At 37.6% G+C, this 25,716-nt stretch overlaps 1 protein-coding gene across 1 annotated transcript in view; it reads left to right on the top strand.

Annotated features, from left to right (window-relative positions):
- RAB38 (RAB38, member RAS oncogene family) overlaps positions 1–24,609 on the top strand; it is a 68,922-nt gene extending 44,313 nt beyond the window's left edge. Inside the window, exon 3 of the mRNA XM_003832986.5 lies at positions 16,640–24,609. Coding sequence (XP_003833034.1) covers positions 16,640–16,792 — 153 coding nt within the window. The 3' untranslated portion in view covers positions 16,793–24,609. The remainder of the gene's footprint in view (positions 1–16,639) is intronic.
- Positions 24,610–25,716: the final 1,107 nt, after the last annotated feature.

Raw genomic sequence — 25,716 nt, 5'->3', positions numbered from 1 at the left:
CAAAAATCAGCATTCTGTTAAAAAGGAAGAGGAGATATTGCATATTGATAGCCAGGGTAAAATTTGAAATGCCAAATTAGAGAAAATAAATCTGTCTTGTTTAGGAAAAATGGAAATTAATAATGGAAAAAAATCACACAGAAATTCCTACACAGGATTAATCACTGCTAACATTGTCATACTTCTTAATTATATCATATTGTGTGCAACTTAAAAAATGTACTATAAGGATTTCTATGGTGAACTATTTGTAAATATAATTTTAATAACTGAACAATACCATATTATAAGGATGTTCATAATATCCCCTATCATTAACCCTCTTTTTCTTACAATACATTTTTAGTTTTTACTATTTTAAATAATGTAATGATGGGTATTTTTGTACATAAATTATTTTATATGTTTAAGATTATTTTATTAAGGCTTACTCTTAGATTTACTAGATCAAAGGGAATGGACATTTTTATGTTCTTATCACATATTTTCAAAAATGATGAACTAATTTATACTTACCAACAATGAACTGAAGTAGTCATCATTCTGAGAACATTCTAAAATTCTAATTTCATCCCTCATGTCAGTTTCGCTTCTGCCTTTGGGTCTAACAAAAATTTGATAAGTATGCCTTTTATGACTTCATCCAATCTTCTGATAAAAATGAGGCTACTTCTGGACACGGGTTTGAGTCCTATACTACCACCTGAGAAACTATTCTTATTTAATGTAATTTAATAATTAATAGTCTTCAGGCACAGTTTGAGCCCATACAAATCTAGCCATTTTACTTTGGAACCAACCCATAGTCACCTTGTCAGCAGGGACATTAAGAGGGGCATTATACTAAAGATCAGATGTTCAAAGCAGTCTCCTGATTGCTCAGTCTGAAATCCTTATTATGGCAGAAGTTAGTTTATTGTGTTTATATCTCCATTCTCTGTGTCCACAGTCTGCTAAACTTGTAGTGCTAGTCCATCTCTTCAGTGATAATACTTTTGCTCTGAATAAACTCCAAAACGGTCTTTTTCTGCCTTTAGTATTTTCTTCAAGTTTGTCCTTAGACTTCATTTTAGCTTCCTGAGCCCATGTGGATGAGTTCAGACACCGCTGAAATCTGTTCTGCGTTCACTTCCCTTCTCTTTCTGTCTTTTGTACATGTTATTTTTAAACTTGATTTTACCTGAGATGTTCCTGTAGTCAAACTAGCTTCTTTTAGATGGGTTTCCTTTTTCTTCTTCCTTGGATTACTCATGATTGTATAGTTAGAATTTCTGTTTCTGAGCTTCCTGTCCTTATTTTTTTTCCACACTCAATTTTATGGACTGTTTCCCATCTGTGAGAATAACTTACACAGTTTTCCATTCATTCTTAGATATTTCTATTTTCCAGTTTGTGGAATACTTCCAAATGTGCTGCTCCCTTCCTATTTTCTGGGCTTCAAAGGCAAATTAAAGATATTAGAACTTCCTACACTATCCTTGGTTCAAAATTTATTGCTGTTTTTTTTTGTTCCACACCTTTGAATATGAATATTAGAATTGCATATGCATTTTATAGAGAACTTAGAAAATGATCACAATTATAAAATATAAGATTAAAATTATTTGTAATCAAACCACTAATTCATTTAACTGTTAACATTTTTGTTCTGTTTCATTCAATAAGAAATATGTGTGTATCTGTATATTAAAAATAACTCCATCTTATTCATTTTAAGCCATATTTGTCCTTAAAATGTCAATCTATAGAATTGGCTCATTAGTTATAGACCTATAATTACATATACATAATAACAACTAGAGGCAAAAGAGAAAAAAATAAAAGGTACCCAGGATGTGTAAGAAGAGCCATATTGTCTTCTGAATAATGTTTTATAATGCAAGAAAGCATGTAATATATCATAAGTGGTTCTCAGCAACAAAATTAACATTTTTAAAGTTCACAGTTGAAGCAAAAACATCTTTATTCTGGCAAAGGTATTGTCCTTTTGAATCTATTTGCATCAGTGGAATTCTATAAAAACAACCACAAAATCAGAACTGAAGTTTGTTTGTTTCTTTGTTTGTTTTGAGATGGAGTCTCACTTTGTCGCCCAGACTGGAGTTGAGTGGCACAATCTCGGCTCACTGCAACCTCCTCCACCTCCTGGGTTCAAGCAATTCTTGTGCCTCAGCCTCCCGAATAGCTGAGTTTACACGCACATGCCACCATGCCCAGCTAATTTTTGTATTTTTAGTAGAGACAGGGTTTCACCATGTTGGCCAGGCTGATCTTGAATTCCTGACCTCAAGTGATCCGCCCACTTCAGCCTCCCAAAGTGTTGGGATTATAGGTGTGAGCCGCCACGCCCAGCCATTTCTTAAACTGTAAGAAATTTCTTTTATTCCTTTTTATTTTCTCTCAAATTTATTGAGCAACTACTTTATACCTTTCTGGTGAGAGGTGCCTTTCTTCAGGTCATTTATGTTTCAACTCTACTTTCCTTATCTTGCTTTTTTGCATGTCCAGTATTATAGCCTCAGTTTTCTACTTATTCTGTATATGTTAAGGTACTCAGGTGCCACTAGATTTGATCTGTTGGGTAATGTGTAAGTTTATGGAAAAATATTTTCTATTTATTTTTAAAATTATGCATTGCTTATGTCTATGTAAAATGTGAATGCATACATCTACATTGGTATAGATATACAACTGTCCATATAGTGATATAGTAAATACAACTGAGGGTTTCCAGATTCAAAATCATTGAGCCATGCCAGGTTTGAGCTCCTCCTCCCAACCATTCCTCTTCCTCTCCTGCTACAAGTTGTCCCAGTAGAAGTTGCCACTCCTACATACTGTGTCTCTCAAGTCACTGTAACTGGCCAATAGTGTCCACATGATCCAAGTGAGTCCACTTGTGGTACCACTGTCTCTGGGACTTGGAATTGTTCTAGTCTTGAGTATGAACATGTGCCTGAAGCTAAAGTCATCAGAGTCCTTCCTCAAGATTTCTCTAACTGAGGTTGAGGGTAGGAAGCCTTTTCTCTTTAGTGGCAAAACTAGGAGCATATGAATCCAGAAGCTCTGAACTTCTTTATTTGCAAAAACCTGAGGGCAGATAGGAAAAATTAAGGTGATCTGATGGTATTTGAGAGATTAATTTTATTTTCTAAAGTTCCTGGAGTAGCCTGAGTCTTTCAGCAATTCTGTTACTCCTGGGAGCTACCCTCCAGATGGCCTAGGTGATTCAATGGGTTTCCGATTTTTGCAACCAGTAACTTACGGCTAATCAAGTTGACAGAGTGCACTTGCTGTAGATGATGATTGCTTAACAAATGCCTTATATTTAAATTCTCAATTTGAGAAATCTTTCCCATTAAGGGAGCATTATTCTCAGCTCTCCCACAAGTTTAACTACATTAGACAAGAGCTTGAGATAGTCTCAGGAGTCACCTTCAATTCTATCTGGAAAAAGGGAGAGTATAAATTATCTCCCTTCACAGCTGGTGAAACGGATGCCAGAAAGAGGACTTAATCTGCTCATAGTGACCAAGATAGTTTGTAGCAACATCAGGGCTAAGACTCAAGTCTCCTAATTCCCTGTCCTAAGCTGTCCTGAGTATAAAGAGATTCAGTGTAATGGATATCAGCACAGAGAAGTCACAATTTCTTTTGTGCTTTTTAAATTTGAATCAGCTCATTTTTCTTTCCCTTTTACAGAACAGTTCATTCATAAATTACATTGTAAGCACTACATGCCAACAGGCTCTATGATAACTGCTGTCAAGATAGACACTCCAAATGTGTGTCACTTCTGCTCTCAAGAAGTTTGTTATCTAGAGAGAAGGTAAATTTTAAAAAGTAATTGTACATGTGTGTGACTGTAGATACTATAGGGGACTGTTAGGAGCCACCTAGGAGGTTGGTTAGCAGCCAACCCTACCTTGCTGGGGTTCTGGATTAGGGAGCATTGGTCTATCAGAGAGGATAATACCTTATCATAACCAATCAGATCTATTGTTTCCAACTTTGCGTTTTATCATCTACTCTGTTAAAATCATATTTTAGAAAACACATGTATTTCATTTTGGGCTAGTCTCAGGAAAATTAGAGAAAGATAAAAATGGGGGTAGCACTACTTAGGTGAGGGTATAAAAAACACACAGGGTAATATAAAATTGGTTAATGAATGTCTCTATCCACAAACCCCTCTACTCTTAACCACTCCCACTTATACCACCACTATTTCCAGATCAGTAGTTGTCAAACTGTGTGAAGAGGAACATTAGCTCTCTGAGATACAGCATTAGATAAGAGTTCTGTAGTCAGGTAACTTTATGACCACTGCACAATCATTCCCTTCTTTGAGATGGGAGGGAGAAAGAGAAAGCCTGTTCTCCCATCCCAACTTGAATCTGCCTTATTTCCATTCACACATAATTGATACACATCTTTCCCCTCTGCTCCCAGTTCATTATGGTGCTTTAGTTCCCCTCATGCCTTCCAGCTCAGAATGAGAAACTGCTTTTCTGTTTAATGTAAAGAATTTGAACACAAGGCACATTCCATGATCTTCTAAAAGACTCTGAGAAATCCTATGATTAAGAAACACTTTTGTATTATTTTTAATTTAACATCTAAAATCATTTAGGCATAAGATGGCTTTTCTCCCATATCATCCTATGAAACTTCAGAACCCACTTGGAAATATCTTACTCTAATGAAGAAGTTTGTTTGCCCCTCCAGTCTCATATATGACTTAACAATAATAGTTGGGCAGTGTTGTATTGTTTTCCAAGTGCTTTATTTTCAGTGCCTATTGCATGCCAGCACTATTGCTAAGTTCTTTCATATATCTCCTCTCACTTTATACACATCTTCAATAACCTTGTGAAGTTGGCATTATTTTCATCACAGATTATACGTAAAGAAACAGGCTGAGAGAGAGGTTATGGTGACTTCCTGGAGGTTACACGAGTGGCAATACGCAGAGCTGGGATACTTCTGAGTCTTTCTTTTTTTTTTATTATTATACTTTAAGTTTTAGGGTACATGTGCACAATGTGCAGGTTTGTTGCATATGTATACATGTGCCATGTTGGTGTGTTGCACCCATTAACTCATCATTTACATTAGGTATATCTCCTAATGCTATCCCTTCCCCCTCCCTCCACCCCACAGCAAGCCCCGGTGTGTGATGTTCCCCTTCCTGTGTCCATGTGTTCTCATCGTTCAGTTCTAACCTATGAGTGAGAACATGCAGTGTTTGGTTTTTTGTCCTTGTGATAGTTTGCTGAGAAGGATGGTTTCCAGCTTCATCCACGTCCCTACAAAGGACATGAACTCATCATTTTTTATGGCTGCATAGTATTCCATGGTATATATGTGCCACATTTTCTTAATCCAGTCTATCGTTGGACATTTGGGTTGGTTCCAAGTCTTTGCTATTGTGAACAATGCTGCAATAAACATACGTGTACATGTGTCTTAAAAAACCACTTTAAAGTTCATATGGAACCAAAAAAGAGCCCGCATTGCCAAGTCAATCCTAAGCCAAAAGAACAAAGCTGGAGGCATCACGCTACCTGACTTCAAACTATGCTACAAGGCTACAGTAACCAAAACAGCAAGGTATGAGTACCAAAACAGAGATATAGACCAATGGAACAGAACAGAGTCCTCAGAAGTAATGCCACATATCTACAACTATCTGGTCTTTGACAAACCTGACAAAAACAAGAAATGGGGAAAGGATTCCCTGTTTAATAAATGGTGCTGGGAAAACTGGCTAGCCATATGTAGAAAGATGAAACTGGATCCCTTCCTTACACCTTATACAAAAATTAATTCGAGATGGATTAAAGACTTAAATGTTAGATCTAAAACCATAAAAACCCTAGAAGAAAACCTAGGCAATACCATTCAGGACATAGGCATGGGCAAGAACTTCATGTCTAAAACACCAAAGGCAATGGCAACAAAAGCCAAAATTGACAAATAGGATCTAATTAAACTAAAGAGCTTCTGCACAGCAAAAGAAACTACCATCAGAGTGAACAGGCAACGTACAGAATGGGAGACAATTTTTGCAATCTATTTATCTGACAAAGGGCTAATATCCAGAATCTACACAGAACTCAAACAAATTCACAAGTTCTGAGTCTTTCTATGGCACCTTTTCCCTTCACATTAAATAAATAGAGACAAATAATAAAAATTCAAGATACCAGACAATTCTGAAGCTAGAGGATATACTGAACTTCATCCAAAAATTCAAAGGAGAATGTCAATCAGTTAGATGTTAGCAGATAAATACTTCCAAAAAAGTTATGTTTGTTCTGGAGGGGCAGGGGATCTACAGATAGAGATGGGAATAAGACTAACTCAAGCAAAGAACACATTGAGGGAAGGGTTTATGGTCTGGTTCGGTTGGAATCTAGTACAGATGAGACAGGAGAGTTCAGTTGTAGCCATATTGGTTGGGCACCAGTTTTGTGGTCTGAACTTATTCTGAGTACGCAATGTGAGTCCACAAGATATTTTTTCGATGAAGTATGAATGTAGTTACATTTTAATTGGAGTAGTTAAGAGACAGTCTGGAAGGAATATAGAGGATGATTGCAGTGAGACAGAAGAAACTAGAGGCATGTGATCAGAGAGAAGACTACACAGGACATGAACTGGGGTAAAATGTTACAGTCACTGTGAGAAGAGAGCACGTCATGTCCATCATCATCTCTAAGCATAAGTTGAAGAACCCTGGACTAACAAGACAGTCACATAACTTATTGCGTAGCAAATTAAAGCATGGATTGTAAAGCCTTTGATGAATAGTGCCTGGTCCATGAAAAGTGCTCAATGATTATTTGCTGAATAATAAATCATTTCATCTAGTTACATGATATTTCAAGTATTATATAAGAACTTCAAATTGATGTATCGCCTCTTTTTAATTTTCAATTACAAGTTTGTGGAATGAAGAAAAATAATGTTTTATTCCATATCTGAAAGTAGAAAATTATATAACATATTCTAAGTGCTGCCTCCGGGAGGTTGCGCAGGCTAAGAATGAGTTGTTATCTGACTGTGGAATTTAGGAGTTAGACGTCAGGAATTTGTGAGGGTTGGGTCGACAGGTTCTATGGTTGAGGCCAGCATTTTGGTAGTTAGCTAGTATCTCTCTGATGTCCAGTGATGATGAGCATTTTTTCATGTGTCTTTTGGCTGCATAAATGTCTTCTTTTGAGAAGTGTCTGTTCATATCCTTCGCCCACTTATTGATGGGTTTGTTTGTTTTTTTCTTGTAAATTTGTTTGAGTTCTTTGTAGATTCTGGATATTAGCCTTTTGTCAGAAGAGTAGATTGCAAAAGTTTTCTCCCATTCGTAGGTTGCCTGTTCACTCTGATGGTAGTTTCTTTTGCTGTGCAGAAGCTCTTTAGTTTAACTAGATCCCATTTGTCAATTTTGGCTTTTGTTGCCATTGCTTTTGGTGTTTTAGACATGAAGTCCCTGCCCATGCCTATGTCCTGAATGGTATTGCCTAGTATCATTGACAATCCAAATACAAAAAGTGACTAAAATATTAATTTATTTAGCTTTATCAACACATCCATTTTTACACATGGTTCTTCTTCCTATTTGTTTTCACCCAAGGTAACATTATTCTAACAATGCTGGCAGAAATAGTTTCATTTATGCTATCTGGAGAAGCAAGAGCTTCAAACTCTCTACTAAAGAGTTAAGGGCTAGGGCATAAGAATCATATATAAGAAAAAAATTAACTCTCTAGTTTGAGAGAGAAATGAATTTGTTAAGCTAGAATTGGGTCTTATCCATAAAAGTTCTTAAGAGAGGAAGATGATGTTAAAATCATTATATGTACTATATAGTCGTAAAAATACATAATATTACTTAACTTCTACATTTGCCCCAGTAAAATATTCCTAATTCTCATAATTCTGCCAGATGGGTATTATCTCTGCCTTATAGGTAAGGCCAAAGAAAATTAAATATTTTGCCTAAGTACATTTAGTTATTAAATGCACTGAAATCACCTGTGGAGCAACAGAATATAAAGAATATTTTTAAAAGAACAAAATTAGGACTCCAACCTATGTCTGCTTTACTGCAAAGCCTACAGTAGTTCAGCTCAACTTTTATATACTGGTTTATTCAGTCTTCCTTCCATTTCACCTAAAAGAATGGTATCAAATAATAACTGGAAAGCAAAATAAGGACAGGCAGTTGGACCTGTAAAGTAAATTTTCTTGTGAACATGTTTTCTTTTTTACTTTCTGCGGAAATCACCCACGTCTAAAATTATTTTCAGTGAAAGCTGAACTGGTCACTCTTCCAAAGTCCTTGTTCATTCATTTATTCAGTCAGTCATTCGCTTAGTCTGTATGTCTTCTGAGTGCCTACTGTTTGTAGGCACTGTGCTAGACACCAGGATGGGGCAATGAAACTCCTGGAAGCTCCCAGTCCAGTAGAGGATACACAAACAAAGCATTACATACTGACCAGTGGTAAGTGCCAGAATAGAGGGATTCCTGCTCAGCCTCGGGGAGTCAGGGGGGATTTCCCATGGGAGGTGATCACTGAAGAATGACCTGAAGGAAGAAGAAGGAGACAGGAGATTGTATTCATTGGAGGACCAATTATGTAATGTTTAGGTATTTCATCTGTGTATATCGTTTAACAAGAATCTCATGAAATATAGTGATGATTGGCCTCATTTTTAAGTTAAGGAGTAGAGGGTCAGGCTTTTCACTTGTCCTTTGTTTAACTGTAAGTGGCAAAACCAAGTTTTAAAGCTTGACTCCAACATGCTTTCTCTTTCCATTTTATCCCACTGTATTTGGGACAATGATGTACCAGTCTCAGTCCTCAGTCTTGGCACATAGAGGTGCCAGAATAAAAGCATTTAATTATCATAAAAATAAATTGTGAAACTCATAATTTATGTAATTTCTACCATAGATAGCACTCAATAAATAACACTTTGAGTTGAATAAGTCTAGCAAATACTGTGGCTAAGTAGTTTATCCTATATGTGTCTCAGTCTCCTCATCTGTAAAACAGAGTTAATAGTTTATCCACCTCTCAGGGTGTAGTAAGGGTTAAATGAGATTATGTATGTAACATACATGGCATGGTGCCTAAGTGTTCAATAATAAAGTGTTCAATAATTGTTAGCAATTATTACAATTAATATTTTGTGTCTGGTTGACCATTTATCTTTTCAAGCTGATTAATGAGAAAGTAGTTTAACTAAAGGCTGCTGTTTTTCATGAATGGGGTTTGTTAAGTCTGGCTAAACATAATCTTTATGCTTATCTTTATTCTTTCTTTTCAAGACTGATTATTGGGTATCCCAGCACTGTTTCAGTAAAAGACTCACAGTGAGAACAATTAAAAACTTACTGAATTAAAAACAAAATGTTAATAGAGGCAATATCTATGAATATTCTGGTTCTTAATGGCAATTACTGGTAAGTCATACATTATATATTGGATTTGGAAAATGTATCTCAGGAATAGTAAACTGTCAAAAAGACTCAAGAACTGTGTCTGCCTAGTATTAAGGTTATGGGGTCTGGTGCAAAAAAGGCAAGGATGTTGAACTTAGATTATTTTCAGGGGCCAGGAACTTAACAGAAATGCACATTTACAGACATTTACACATAAAAATAAATAAATAAATTGATCAATTAATAACTCTGGGCCACATGTAACACATTGTGGACTGTTTGTTCATAACTTTTGCGATTTAGAAAGAAGCAGTAGCCAAAAACTTAGAAAACATGGGTCCTCATTCCTTCAATAGACATTTATAGGGAGCAGTGGGTTAAGAGCAGGGGCTCTGGGCCGGCGCGGTGGCTCACGCCTGTAATCCCAGCACTCTGGGAGGCCGAGGTGAGCAGATCACGAGGTCAGGAGATCGAGAGCATCCTGGCCAACATGGTGAAACCCCGTCTCTACTAAACATACAAAAAATTAGCCGGGCGTGGCGGCGGGCGCCTGTAGTCCCAGCTACTCAGGAGGCTGAGTCAGGAGAATGGTGTGAACCTGGGAGGTGGAGCTTGCAGTGAGCCAAGATTGTGCCACTGCACTCCAGCCTGGGCGACAGAGCGAGGCTCCGTCTCAAAAAAAAAAAAAAAAAAAAGAGAAGCAGGGGCTCTGTTCTTGAGTCGGGCTTTGCTATTTGACATTTGTGGAACTTTCAGGGATTGTATTATGAGTGTCTGAACATGGGCTGCAAAACCAGGTGCCAAAAGTTTGACTTGCTGGCTGTGTGACTCTGGGAAAGTTATTTAATTTCTCTATACCCCTGTTTCCCCACCTGATTTTGTGAGTACAAAACTTAGTACCAGTAAAATACATGCCATCAGGCTTATAATAAGTTATCCATAGGCATCAGCTATTTTTGGTAATATTACTGTTTAGATACCTCATATGCATTAGGCAATGTGCTTGGATCTAGGAATACAAATATAATAAAAGATAATCCTTGTTTTCAAGGACACAGACAACAGGCAGTTAGGATGTAGTGGTGTCAATGGAGGTGGGTACGAAGTACCAGGGAACACTAAATATAACGTTTCATGGTGCTAAGAGAAGGCCACTCAGTAGAGATATTTCCAGAAACATGGAGGTATGCAGGTAGCCAGAGCTAAGAGGTGAGGCGCATTCTATAATAGCATATTCCCTGTGAGGCTCAGTAGCCTGTGTGATGCTAGGCAGATCACTTTCTGTCTCTTTGCCTTAATTTCCTGATGTGTCAAAGAAAGCAGGGCGAATTAGTGATACCTAAGTTCCCCTCCTCTCTAATATTTGGTGATTCTCTGTGAGCTTGGAGATGTTTCATGGCTGAAACAGAGCACTAGAGGTGGCTAGGGTGATGGGAGGGAGACCTTTTGGTACGTAAGCGGGGAGACCTAGGAGGTATAAGGCTCTAGAGCTACAGAAAGGAGGTAAGAAAGATTTGAAATACACTTTGACATCTAAAGAATAAAGGACAGAGGCTGAGGTAAGGCCATGGTGGGGATGAGGGAGGCATTGTCAGAGGGACACAATCTTAGGAGCTCCCTTTGTGAGCCTTTCTCTTCACTATATCCCATTTCCCCATGCTGACAATGTGACTTTGTCCTATGTTAAAATAAGTGACAATGTGGCTCAGTCTGTCCTTCCCAATGACTGTTACACCAAACTCTGGTAACTTTCATACAATAGGGCATCACTGAGACCTGGCTTCTCTGCGTCACATTCACCATGTACGCCTTCTCTTCATGGAGATACCATGGTAAAGTGCAAAACTGTGGGCTTTGGATTCAAATAGACGTTGGCTTGGACACTAAGAAAATGTAGGCCATAGACTCTAAGAAGAGAGCAAGGAGAAGAGAAAGAGAAAATATAGGCAGAAGCCAGGTTCTGACCCTTACTATCCCTGAGACCTTGCACACATCATTTAGTTTCTCTGGACTTCACTTTTGTCATCTGTTAAAGGAGGGCAGTAGCTCCCATCTCAGAGTTATTGTGGTGATTAAGTGAAATGCCATATTCTGAGAATAATGTCTGAAACATAAGGTCAGTTTAGGGGAGCCCCAGTAGAAGCTAATGATTGCAGTGGAGGAAAGCAGGTATCCAAAGGAAATGGGAGGTTGATATGAGGGACAAGGGAGGACAGAAGTGCTTAACAGACAGGTGTCCACTACACTAGCACCCATGTTAGGTATTAATGATGATTAATAGAAAGCTAGCAAAATCTTTGCCACTTATGTGCTCAATAAACAAGTGCTAAATCTTCTCAGAGAAAGGATTTTTAAACCCCTGTTTTGTGTAATACTTTTTGTACAGTGGTGTTATTATCCAGTAGGCCATCTGCTCTAATTAAAATTTCACAGGGCTGGGGAATTTAGTGCCCTAACCTTGGAGTCTCGGGTACAGTTGGTGTTTTGTTTGAGGTTGATGTATTTGGAAAGATTATGGGAGGATGAATTCTTTGCCAGCTTCTAACTAGGCAGATGTGAAAATTTTCTGCTAGGATTTTTTTTTTTTTTGGCTCTCTGGTGCTGGGGGTCAAAGATTAAATACTTTGCCACAAGACAGATGTTCTGAAGAGCTAATTAAAAAACTGACAAGTAACCAGGACCTCTGATGGTTAGTTGTATGTGCCTTCCTCCACCGAAAGATGAGAATCACTGTGGCTTAGAGTGATTATATTAAATTATATTTCCAGAAAGTTCACAATTGGAATAAAAAGGACAGTCTCTTTAAAGACATTCTTAATTATATGAGTGTGTCTCAAAATTGGCTGTACATTTTAAGTGTAGAATCTTTTTAAAAAATTATGAACAACTTTATTTTTAAAATTAAATTTGTTTAAATTTCAACTTTTAGATACAGGGGTACATGTGCAGGTTTGTTATATGAGAATATTGTGTGAGGCAGAGGTTAGGAGTATGAATCCCATCACCATGCCTAACTGGGAATTTTTTTTTAATGCTCATTGTTGGGCCCCATGTCAGACCAATTAGATCAATGTCTGGAAGGAGGGCCCTGGTAACATATTTGTTTTAACTTTACAAGGGATATGAATATACAGCCAGGATTGAGAAGTTATAATTTATAAATAATATCCTAGGATCTATTTTATTCCTAGGATTCATTGTAATGTAATGTATGGGGAGTAGGATGGGAACTGGAATTGGGATAGTCTTGGTTGAAATGACAGATTGGCTAAGATAATGTTCTGCTCTGGATAAGTTACTTAAGCGTTTTTCTAGCTCCCTTACCTTTAAAATATGACCATTACCTCTCCAATAGATGTTTGTGAATATTCGATGTGAGTATTATTTAATAAACAAAGCACCTGCTTAATTAACTCCATTTGTTTTTAGCAAAATTCTTTGTTAGGAATTTTAGCCTGTTTCTGAGACTTGCTGATCAGTACAAATGAAAGATTCTGAGCAGTGGTGCAAAGAAGAACACGCATTACCTTAAAACAGTAGACCATCTTGTCATACTGCAGATATAGAAATAAATCACAGTGATATCCAGTCCAATTTTACATGTCCTGGAAGTCAGAGTATATACATTTCCTTTCTAGCAAAAGATGCCCCTGGAGATGTTGTGACTACTCCCTATAATAAATGCAAATGAAAATTTCCATGTAGTGTTTTTCACTTATGCTGGCAACTCTTTCTATACAGTCACCCAGAAAATGTGGGCTTCACTGTGTCTATTTGGATGCCAACTAGCTCAATCAATTATATTGCAATCTAATTGCCCAAAGGGTCTGAACCTGCAATTCTATCAGGCAGGGTCTGATTATCCATGCTGACCTTGGGTTAATGGGGAGAGGGAGGTTTGTTCTATATTGCTATTTCTCCTAGCCTAGGCCCTTTGGCCATGACCTGATTGGTATATAGAAAGTCAGAAAGACCAGATATGGTTCAAAGTGCCAGTAATACAAATCAGCCTTGCCTGATTCCTGGTTGCATGCTCCTACCTTGCATGCTGGAACCAGGTGCTCTGCCCATTGTGTTCCTTTATTTATTTTGGGATATATTTGGGGGGGAGCTGAGATAAGGATTTGGCTTCAAGCTTGTGCTTTAAACAGTATACGTCTTGCCTTTTGTAGTAAACATGTGGTAAATATTAGTATTTATTCTTCTCCCTGAGCTCACAGCTGGCCATCCCAATTACTAGTGTGTGACTTGGGGCCAGTCACTTTCCCTGTCTGAAGCTCAGTATCTTCAACTGCAAAATGAAGGAATGGAAGGCACACACACATTGTGTTCTTCTGATGGTTAACTTGTATGAGGAGAATATACAGATAACATTTATTGAATGATAATGGATTTTCATTGATTTTTCCCACACGCATTGAATTCTCCTCATTAGTAGATTTTGTCAATTTGCACGTTATGATGAAGGAAAACCTGTTTAACTGGCAGTTAATATATGAGTGGAGGTTTAAAAAATACTAACTTTTATCTAACTTTTATCATATACGAAGAAAGGCCCTTTCTAATGTTTAAAATTGTTTTCCTGTCATATAAACATGTTTTTATTATAATATATGGAAGATAAATAAACTAGCATTATTTAACACTAACTGGGTCTAACACTGAAGAACTAACTTTTATTTGTGATTGTTCCTGGTTTTCTGAACAATCTGGAAAAGGAATGCAGCTTAGCAAAAGCCAGGCTTTGATGTCAGAAAGACCCAGTGTAAGCTCTGGCCTCCCAGCCCACTTGCTGTGTGATCCTGGGGAAGCCTCTTAACCCCTTACAGATAAGCTTTCTTGTCTGTAAACATATGTAGTAATATCTCATGTTTGGTATTTGGGGTATAATTATGTTGCCTCCTTCTCCAACACACAAATAATAGCCAAATGGGAATCAAAGTATTGGCTTATTAATGGCTGGGCAAGTACGTTAAAACCATTCAAATAGGGCTTCTTTAATGAGACGTGATGGCTCTTAAGTGGAAGTCTGGGCGAGGAGACCCCTTTTTACCTTCCTGAATGGGACACAGTAGGGGACCATCAGACAGGCTTCCACTCAGTCACATAGCAAGTGGCAGGGCTCCGGAACAAAGTGTTGAGCTGGGTCCGTTCCAAAAAGCAAGGCCTTGCCTAGGTCAGTTGGTTGCCTGGGAGCAGAGAGTTCAGGTGTGACCCTTAGATGTGACACTAAGAAGAGGAAGAGTGGCAGAAGACATGCTAAGCACAGGCAATGACTTTAAGGCACAGGAAGTTGCCCAACAGGGGATGGGGCAGAAGCATTGCTGTTCTCTCAGGACTGGATTCCATAGAGTGAGGAAGATACTTGAGCTGAAGGAAGAAATGCCATCCCCACCCTTACCCCAACAATAATAACAAAATCCATATGGACAAAAAACCTAATCTTTATCTTAAAGGGTGTTAAATGGGATTAAATAAGATTACTTACTTACTATTGAAGTCCCTAGCAAGTTCACATTGTGAAAGCAATAATGTCTGCTGCACTCTGCCAAGGGAAGCAAATTTTTATTAGGTAAGTGTTATCATCAAGACCATTTTATAGCTGGGGAAAGGGAGGCTTAGAGAAAGGAAGACTGGTCTGGTAAAAAGCAACAACAATAATATAATAAGCAAAAAAGCAATCACACTTTTACCTTGTGTTTTGGATTTAGAAACCCTGGGAAACATTTTCTTTAAGGCTCTCTAGAGAGAAGATAAATAATCAGGCTATACTTGTCTGGAACTCCAAAGTTACCTTAAGCTTTCATAGCTGGTGAACTCAGTTTCAGGCTTGAAGGATGGGGAACCTGCTAATAAACATTTACAACTAAGGTCATTAGTCATGGATGCCATTTGGAAGCCAACACTACTTCTTATATTTTCCAAGTAATATGACTCCATTCAATGATCTCAAAATATATCAACAACTTTGACATACATGCAAAAATCAGGGATAAGTATTTCCACTTCAGATTGGACAACAAGGTTCTGTAGTAAAACATTTTAACAACGAGAAAGCCTTGTCTCTTTACATTAAGTATGAAGAAATACATCAAAGAAGTTCTACAAATTGTGATTAAAAACAATCAAATTTAACTTTATTGCAGATCTTTAACTACTTTTTACCTAATCAAAGATATTTATTTTAGTACACTGGTAGTATATTTTCTGTATTTCTTAGGTTTCTGATCAGCAGGAACAAAAAAAGCAGTTTAACTTATACTACTGACATATTTTAGATTCAAATGTTTGTTCCATATTTTTTCCAAATTCAAGTTTATTTCATTTTTGAACCTAAACTTATATTTCCAATTTTACTTTTTTCCTTGAGGAGTTATATCCATCTGGAATGTCTAGATAATGCCAGGGTTTATTTGGGGTAATAACCTCAAATCTCAGTGGGTTAAAATAGCAAAGGTCATCATTCTCATGCACACTACACAGCATGGGCTGATTGGGATACTTGCCTCTACTTGATTCTCACTCACAGACCTTATCCAAAAGAGTTTCCATTGCTGTGCTTCCACAGGGAGAAACAGAAAAAACAGGAAACTGAGCACTGGCTCTTATTGCTCCTATATGAAAGTGACACACATTACTTCTTACATTTTGACGCCCAACAAGTCACATGTCCATGGCTAAGTTCAAAGAGGTCAGAACAGTGTACTCTTCCCCATTTCACTAGAATATAGAGACCCAGAAATATCTGTGAAACCATTAATGAATACTATAAAAGATGTCTTATCATTCTTATTTTATATCAAGGTCACAAAAATAGTATGTGGCAGAGGGCAATTATAAATCTAAGTCAGATTAAAGGTTTATGTTTCTTCTACAATATTTTTATAGTTTGAGTATGTGAAAATGTGAAAATAAGAAAATTGCCCTCTAACTGAAATTTAACCTACTAAGTAAATTTACCAGACACCATTCCTCCTATATGACATAGCAAAATAAATACTTCTTTTTTGAGGAACCAAACAGTAAAGTTCTTTGAAGGAACAAATAAGGGTGAGGGGAACAGGAGGGGGATGCATATGTAGCATATAGGAAGGAATATTTAAATGAATTGTCACATATAAGTCTCTGCTCTAGCATTATTTCAGAGTATTGAATAAGAAAAGCTATTTTATTTTTTCCCTCATAGGAAAATATAAACATTGATGAAGCCTCCAGATGCCTGGTGAAACACATACTTGCAAATGAGTGTGACCTAATGGAGTCTATTGAGCCGGACGTCGTGAAGCCCCATCTCACATCAACCAAGGTTGCCAGCTGCTCTGGCTGTGCCAAATCCTAGTAGGCACCTTTGCTGGTGTCTGGTAGGAACGACCTCATTGTTCCACAAATTGTGCCTCTATTTTTACCATTTTGGGTAAACGTCAGGATAGAGATACCACATGTGGCAAGCCAAAGATCTATGCCTCTGTTTTTTCAATGAGAGAGAAATAGCAAATGTTCTTTCTGTGCTTTCCTCACCATCATCACAGTGTTTACAAACTTTTGAAAATATTTAGTCTGTTACAAACTTCTGTCATGTAGCTGACCAAAATCCTGCAGGGCCACAGTCAGCACTGTTATTTGCTTCTTTTAATCAGCAAAGGCCTCAAGTCTTAAAATAAAAGGGGAGAAGAACAAACTAGCTGTCAGGTTAAGGACTGGCTTTCACCTTGCCCGGTGTCTTTGTCCAGATTTCAATATATTCTCTGATGGCCTGACAGGCCTATTAAGTAGATGTGATATTTTCTCCCAAGATGACCTCCATTCTCGGCAGACCTAAGAGTTGCCTCTGAGTTAGCTCTTTGGAATCATGAACACAGGTGTGCTATATTGTCCTTGTCCTAATTGTCACTTGCCATGGCCTGAATGTTGGCTTAACTGAATATTGTATGAAAAGACATGCCTCCATATGTGCCTTTCTGTTAGCTTTCTCTGACTCAAGCTGTGGGGCTCCTCTATACATGTAATATATATATTTTCACAAGTGAACAATAAAACATTAAAAGATGCTGTTTCCCTATTTATCAAAGTGCTTTAAGTTTCTTAGTGTTGTGAAGGGATTTTTTTTTTTCAGACAAAGTAAACAGGGTTCTCAAGATCCATTTCTAAAATTTTATTTCAAGGAGGAGATGAGAAATGTATGCTTAAAGAAACTGCTGGACACTGTTAAAACTGGGATGAGTCTATGCCATCTGCATTTACTGTTCATATTGACATTTAGGCTACAGAGTGTACAGTGCATATACATATTTTTAGTTAATCAGAGGAATATGTCCTCATAGATTCTGATTAAGAAAGGTGCCAGATCAATCAACATAAAAAGAAACAATAAAATATGCATTGTGACACCTTGGTTTACACAGTGGTTGTGGTGCTGACACGTGCAGGTAGCTATTATTTTTTAATGTCATTATTTCATATTAATATTTGTAATACACTCACAGGAGTCGTATATACATATACATATATATTTTTTTTTTCTTTTTTTTTTTGTTGAGACGGAGTCTTGCTATGTCACCAGGCTGGAGTGCAGTGGCGCGATCTCAGCTCACTGCAACTTCCACCTCCTGGGTTCAAGCGATTCTCCTGCCTCAGCCTCCTGAGTAGCTGGGACTACAGGCATGTGCCACCACGCCCAGCTAATTTTTGTATTTTTAATAGAGACGAGGTTTCTCAGGATCCTGCTATTTTCCTGTAAGGGTCTTGACTTCAGTGGAGGAAACGTGGTAGCTCTGTCAGCTTGGCCTCTTACAACTCTGCAGGATCCTGAGATAGAGGATGAGATATGTGGGTACATATCCTTAAGAGTCTTGAATCCCCAAATTCTTTGGAAACTCTGACCTAGAAAAAGAGGCCTTCTACTCTTTCCAGTGGGAGAACAGTTAATTGCTACATAAAAGCCCTGCCTCAGTAGGAAGTTTTAAGGTGAGGCTTGCCCATATCAAGTTCTGCCCCCATTTCCCCTCATTGCTTCTGGACAAATAACTAGGGCCAAGTCTCAGCATGATCTGAGTGGAAAAGGATGATCTGTGTTGCAGGATGAAATGGATTATTTATCAAATGAACTACAGAATCTGGCTAGTAAATATTAGTAGTAATCTAGAGAACAATCCATGAATTGGTCTTGATATACTGAAATATTGGATCATGGCGATAAGGCCGGCTAATAGATACTCTACTTATATGAGGAAATACTTTCATGAGTTAATTTTTAACATTCTGGCAAGTCTACCTGGCATTGATTCTAATATGCTATTGGAATGGCTTGGCTCCTTGAAGCTTATAAATGATTCTGGCCTGAAATAAATGATGTGGACATGCCAGAACTACATTGGCAAAATACTGGAGAAGAGATCCAGGGTGTCATAGAAGTGGGAATGTTAGAGTGTACTTATTTTGAAAGGCCGGAGAATCTGCCAGCTCATTGTGTTCTCCAGGAGAGCCTAGAAGACAATCACTTTACTAAAGCAAGAAGTGTTCCCAAAAGAGGGATACCTGCATCAATGAGAAACTCAGTAGTGATTGTTCTCCATTGACCAGGCTTGAGATTATAGAGATGTTGCTCTGTTTTTATGGGAATGGCTTCCTTCATATTTAAGGGTCATTACGTGGTAGACTATTAAATGGTGCTGGCATATTTGGTTCTGTGTCTTAGACACCTAGGACCAAAAGATGGAAATAAGAGTATAGCCTCTCACTGTTACTTTTAATAATCTACTTAAGAAAATGAGTTTCTCCTTGCCAGAACTTCAGGTTTTCCATAATTGGAGGTCTTAATACTTCTACCAGAAGACATAGTAAGGGTTCCAATAAATCTACAGCTTCAGCTGCTGTCTGATTAATTTTGGCTCCTCAGGCCTATAAACCAGCAATTAGAGAAGGTAGTTACTATACAAACAAGGGTCACTCACCATAATGATCAAAAGGAAATGGGGTTGCTACTAGATAGTGGAGCAGAAAGTAGTGTGTCTGGAACTCATGGGATTCACTGGGGTGCCTCTTGATGCCTCCATCACTGGTGATATCTGAAAGGGCAGTTGCAGCAGCAACATCTTGATAAGGACGAGAAGTCAGGGACTCATACTCTCAGGGATAAATGTCTGAGTTATTGCACTATGCAATGAACCTTGATTAGAAGCAGTTTGGTCAAGGGAAGGGAAATGATGAATATTAATTATGGCGTCACGTATGGTGTCAGGATTAACCATAACACTGGAGAATGTAGCTTATCTCACCAACCTTCCTGTTAGTATTCTTACTGTCTCTGTCTTTTTTTCTTTTTCATGTTTAGTAGAGACAGGGTTTCACCTCATCAACCATCCTGGTCTCGAACTTCTGGCCTCAAGTGATCCACCTGCCTTGGACTCCCAAAGTGCTGGATTTACAGGTGCGAGCCACCACACACCTGGCCTAAACACCTTTCTTTTCTTTTCTTTTTTCTTTTTTTTTTTGAGATGGAGTCTCACTCTATTGCCCAGGCTGAAGTGCAGTGGTGCGATAGCTCACTGAAACCTCCACCTCCCAGGTTCAAGTGATTCTTCTGTCTCAGTCTCCCGAGTAGCTATGACTACAGGCATGCACCACCACACCCGGCTAATTTTTGTATTTTTAGTAGAGATGGGGTTTCAACAAATTGGCCAGGCTGGTCTCGAACTCCTGACCTCATAATCTGCCCACCTCGGCCTCCCAACGTGCTGGGAGCCACCACGCCTGGCCTTTATTATTATTATTATTATACTTTAGGTTCTGGGATACATATGTAGAATGTGCAGGTTTGTTATATAGGTATACATGTGCCATGGTGGTTTGCTGCACCCATCAACCCATCATCTACATTAGGTATTTCTCCTAATGCTATCCCTTCCCTGGCCCCCCACCCTCTGACAGGCCCCAGTGTGTGATGTTCCCCTCTCTGTGTCCATGTGTTCTCATTGTTCAACTCCCACTTATGAGTGAGAACATGCAGTGTTTGGTTTGGTTTTCTGTTCCTATGTTAGTTTGCTGAGAATGATGGTTTCCAGCTTCATCCATATCCCTGAAAAGGACATGAACTATCCTTTTTTATGGCTTCATTGTATTCCATGGTATATATGTGCCACATTTTCTTTATCCAGTCTATCATTGATGGGCATTTGGGTTGGTTCCAAGTCTTTGCTATTGGGAATAGTGCTGCAATAAACATACGTGTGGATATGTCTTTATAGTAGAATGATTTATAATCTTTTGGGTATATGCCCAGTAATGGGATTGCTGGGTCAAATGGTATTTCTGGTTCTAGATCTTTGAAGAATCACCACACTGTCTTCCACAATGGTTGAACTAATTTACACTCCCACCAACAGTGTAAAAGTGTTCCTATTTCTCCACATCCTCTCCAGCATCTGTTGTTTCCTGAATTTTTAATGATCACCATTCTAACTGGCATTAGATGGTATCTCATTGTGGTTTTGATTTGCATTTCTCTAATGACCTGTGATGATGAGCTTTTATTCATATGTTTGTTGGTCTCATAAATGTCTTCTTTTGAGAAGTGTCTGTTCATATCCTTTGCCCACTTTTTGTTGGGGTTGTTTTTTTCTTGTAAATATGTTTAAGTTGTTTGTAGATTCTGAATATTAACCGTTTGTCAGATGGATAAAGTGCAAAAATTTTCTCCCATTCTGTAGGTTGCCTGTTCACTCTGATGATAGTTTCTTTTGCTGTGCAGAAGCTCTTTAGTTTGATTAGATCCTATTTGTCAATTTTGGCTTTTGTTGCCATTGCTTTTTGTGTTTTAGACATGAAGTCTTTGCCCATGCCTATGTCCTGAATGGAGTTGCCTAGGTTTTCTTCTAGGGTTTTTATGGTTTTAGGTCTTACATTTAAGTCATTAATCCATCTTGAGTTAATTTTTGTGTAAGGTGTAAGGAAGGGGTCCAATTTCAGTTTTCTGCATATGGCTAGCCAGTTTTCCTAACACCATTTATTAAATAGGGAATCCTTTCCGCATGGCTTGTTTTTGTCAGATTTGTCAAAGAGCCAGGTTTTAGATGTGTAATGTTTTTCCTGAGGCCTCTGTTCTATATATCTGTTTTGGTACCAGTACCATGCTGTTTTGGTCATTGTAGCCTTGTAGTATAGTTTGAGGAGCAACACTAAGACACATAATCATCAGATTGACCAAGGTTGAAATTAAGGAAAAAATGTTAAGGGCAGCCAGAGAGAAAGGTCAGGTTACCCACAAAGGGAAAACCATCAGACTAACAGCGCATCTCCCTGCAGAAACCCTACAAGCCAGAAGAGAGTAGGGGCCAATACTCAACATTCTTAAAGAAAAGAATTTTCAAACCAGAATTTCATTTCCAGCCAAACTAAGATTCATAAGCAAAGGAGAAATAAAATCCTTTAGAGACAAGCAAATGCTGAGAGATTTTGTCACCACCACGCCTGCTTTACAAGAGCTCCTGAAGAAAGCCTAAATACGGAAAGGAAAAGCTGGTACCAGCAAAAACATACCAAATTGTAAAGACCATCGACACTATGAAGAAACTGCATCAACTACCAGGCAAAATAACCAGCTAGCATCATAATGACAGGATCAAATTCACACATAACAATATTTACCTTAAATGTAAATGGGCTAAATGCCCCAATTAAAAGTCACAAACTGGCAAATTGGATAAAGAGTCAAGACCCATCAGTGTGCTGTATTCAGGAGACCCATCTCATGTGCAGAGACATACATAGGCTCAAAATAAAGGGATGGAGGAATATTTACCAAGCAAATGGAAAGCAAAAACAAAACAAAAAAACAAACAAAAACAAAAACCGGGTTGCAATCCTAGTGTCTGATAAAACAGATTTTAAACCAACAAATATCAAAAAAGACAAAGAAGGGCATTACATAATGGTAAAGGGATCAATGCAAAAGAAGAGCTAACTATCCTAAATATATATGCGTCCAATACAGGAACACCCAGATTTATAAAGCAGGTTCTTGGAGACCTACAAAGAGACTTAGGCTCCCACACAATAAGAGTGGGAGACTTTAATACCCACTATCAATATTAGACAGATCAATGAGACAGAAAATTAACAAGGATATTCAGGACTTGAACTCAGCTTTGGACCAAGTGAACCTAACAGACATCTAGAGAACTCTCCACCCCAAATCAATAGTATATACATTCTTCTTAGCACCACGTTGCACTTATTCTAAAATTGATCATATAATTGGAAGTAAAACACTCCTCAGCAAATGCAAAAGAATGGAAATCTTAACAAACAAGTCTCTCAGACCACAGTGCAATCAAATTAGAACTCAGGATTGAGAAACTCAATCAAAACTGCACAACTACATGAAAACTGAACAACCTGCTCCTGAATAACTACTGGGTAAAAAATAAAATTAAGGTAGAAATAAATAAGTTATTTGAAACCAATGAGAACAAAGACACAATAGACCAGAATCTCTGGGACATGGCTAAAGCAGTGTTTAGATGGAAATTTATAGCACTAAATGCCCACAGGAGAAAGTGGGAAACATCTAAAATTGACACCCTAAAATCACAATTAAAAGAACTAGAGAAGCAGGAGCAAACAAATTCAAAAGCTAGCAGAAGACAAAAAATAACTAAGATCAGAGCAGAACTGAAGAAGATAGAGACACAAAACCCCTTCAAACAAATCAATGAATGCAGGAGGTGTTTTTTTTTTTTGAAAAGATTAACAATTTTCTTAACAACAGTGAGAGGTAGTTTGTCATGAAATAATACATGTAAAACACTTAGTATAGTGCTAAAACATAACAAGTAATCAATACATGTGGATATTATGATACTACTATGCTTATTTTTAAAATTGAAGAAGTAGTGTAAGCAAAGCTATTAGGTAAAAAATGGTAGATATTTTTGGATGTGTCAAATATGGGACCCTAGGGTAAATCAATAGAAATGCAAAGTTGATTAGCAGTCACCTAGGCTTCGGAGGGTTTCATGGATGACAGATAAAGCATATGGGTTTTCTTCGGGGGATGAGAAAAATGTTCTCAAATTCATTCTGGTTATAGTTACACAACATGAATATACTAAAATCCACTGAATGCTATACTTTAAATGGGCAAAATCTATGGTATGCAAATAAAAAATAAAGCTGTGATAAGAAAAAAAGTGGAACCACAGGAAAAAGCAGTATAAAACTATTGTTTCCCTTGATGCATCCCTTTAGCTTAATGATGATGTGTAGTCCTGGTGTTTGTTATTCCACGGGAGGGAATTTTAGAGTGTGCCTCTTTATCACTGCTCTTCTCTGTCTAGTACTTCATCACTTCTGAATTCATGACTTGCTCTCAGATGTTCCAACTAGCATTTTGTATGAATTTAAACTTGGCTTCATCTGAGCTGTTTCTGTCTTAAAACATTGGCTTCTTGGAATTCCCAAGCAACCGGAAAATTTCCCAATATTGGAAAAGAAAAGATCATGAAAAATCCTAATAAAAATGGTCAGAAATGCTGATAAACTAAACAAAGTAAGTCTTGAAGACAAGGGTAAAATGCCTCTGGGAAGTGTGTCCAAAACTGTTCACTGCATTGATGAGTCTGAAATTTTCCATATCATCAAGCTAATTTATTTTCTTCAATTTGATTGACTTTTAGAATATCAACCTCCAGGCACAGGCAGTATATACCTAAATGCAGTGTACTCACTGAAACTGTAATGGTAGACATAAGACTCTGGAATTTAAAATTCCAGATGACCCAGGTCATGCTTTATATTAGAACAAAATTGTCTTTCAAAGAGCTCAAAGAAACTTTATGAAAGTGTTTTTTTTGTAAATATCAAATATGAGAAAGTTGCTATTACTTGTAATAAAATACAATGTTTTCTATTTTGTCTTGAACTGAACTTTGAAGAAGTTACCTTATGCCAGATGTGTAACATAAATTTGTATTAATTGGACTCCTTAATCAAATAGCTATCAATTCGCTGCTCTGAGCAAGTTGTTGTGTTTGGTGCATTAAGTAAGTCACTTGTCAAGATCTCCAACAAAATGCATAGTGCTTAATATATGTTAGTTTCTTTTTTTTCTCTCTGTGATAGCTGTTGCCATGGAAACCAGAAATAAAAAAGTCACGGGTCTCTGCTCTTTAAGTCTACAGTTTCATTGGGGGAAGGGAGAGTGGGTTAATAAGAGGCAAAAGATACAGTTGAGGATCGAGAAAAGAAGACTTTCTGTTTCCACTGCATGACATTCTGCATTTTATTTTATCATTATAATAAATGTTAGAAGCTATAATTCATTGTTCAGATCAGGTATTATATCTTTTCAAAACATAATGTCATTTAATCATCATTACTACCTCTATTGGGAGGTATGATTACACATTTTATAGATAAGAAAACAGATTGTTAGAAATAAAAGATCTACATGTATCATGTGATTCTGGCAGGATTTCTTGTCAGTGCATCTGCTCTTCTGGCCACAATGGGCTAATCAGAGTACTTCATTCTTCCTGGCTCAAGTGACAGGTCTAGAGGTGTGCTTGTGATCCAAGTTGAACTATGCAGGGTCTTTGGCTGTGCCTTTTTTCCAATTCTTTAGAAAAGGGGCCTGTAGGAAATGGCCATGATTTTCTCACCCCATGTGACAGCTGGGTGAACACATAACCAATACATAGAATCAAGCAGTTAAGAAAAAGAAAGGCAGGGAGAAATGAAGATCCCATCTGAATCTCTTAGTTTAACTGTGTATAAGTCCTGATTTAACCTTTAACTTCCCAGTTACAAGAGGCAATAAATTCCTCTTTGGTTTTGTTGTTGTTCATTTGTTCAGAACAGATTGCATTGATTTTTCTATAACTCAAACATTCCTGACTAATATAGCCATAGATTTGTATAGGTATTGGCAGCTTTACTTCAAGTATTCTGCTAGTAAAAAGTATATAAAGACATGGCCGTTGGAGGAAAAGATGCTAATCCAAGTGAAACAGTCAGCAGCCCAGAAATAAAAAGATAGCGACAAGTGGCTTATAGAATAAAAATAAAGCACATGAATACTTTTTTGGAATAAATAATGTTGTTAAATTACTATAGAGGAAGGTGTAATAGAGGAAGGTGTATATTAATTTATATACGTGTGATGTTATTTACATTATAAATTAATATGAAAATGCTTTAATCAGAGTGTGTTTCCATACAAGAATCAGGAGGTAAATATTATTAAAAATCTATAAAGTAAGGTCTGGA

The sequence above is a fragment of the Pan paniscus genome, chromosome 9, assembly GCF_029289425.2.
Source record: "Pan paniscus chromosome 9, NHGRI_mPanPan1-v2.0_pri, whole genome shotgun sequence".
NCBI classification, from domain to species: domain Eukaryota; kingdom Metazoa; phylum Chordata; class Mammalia; order Primates; family Hominidae; genus Pan; species Pan paniscus.
This window is presented reverse-complemented; position numbering and strand designations above follow the sequence as displayed.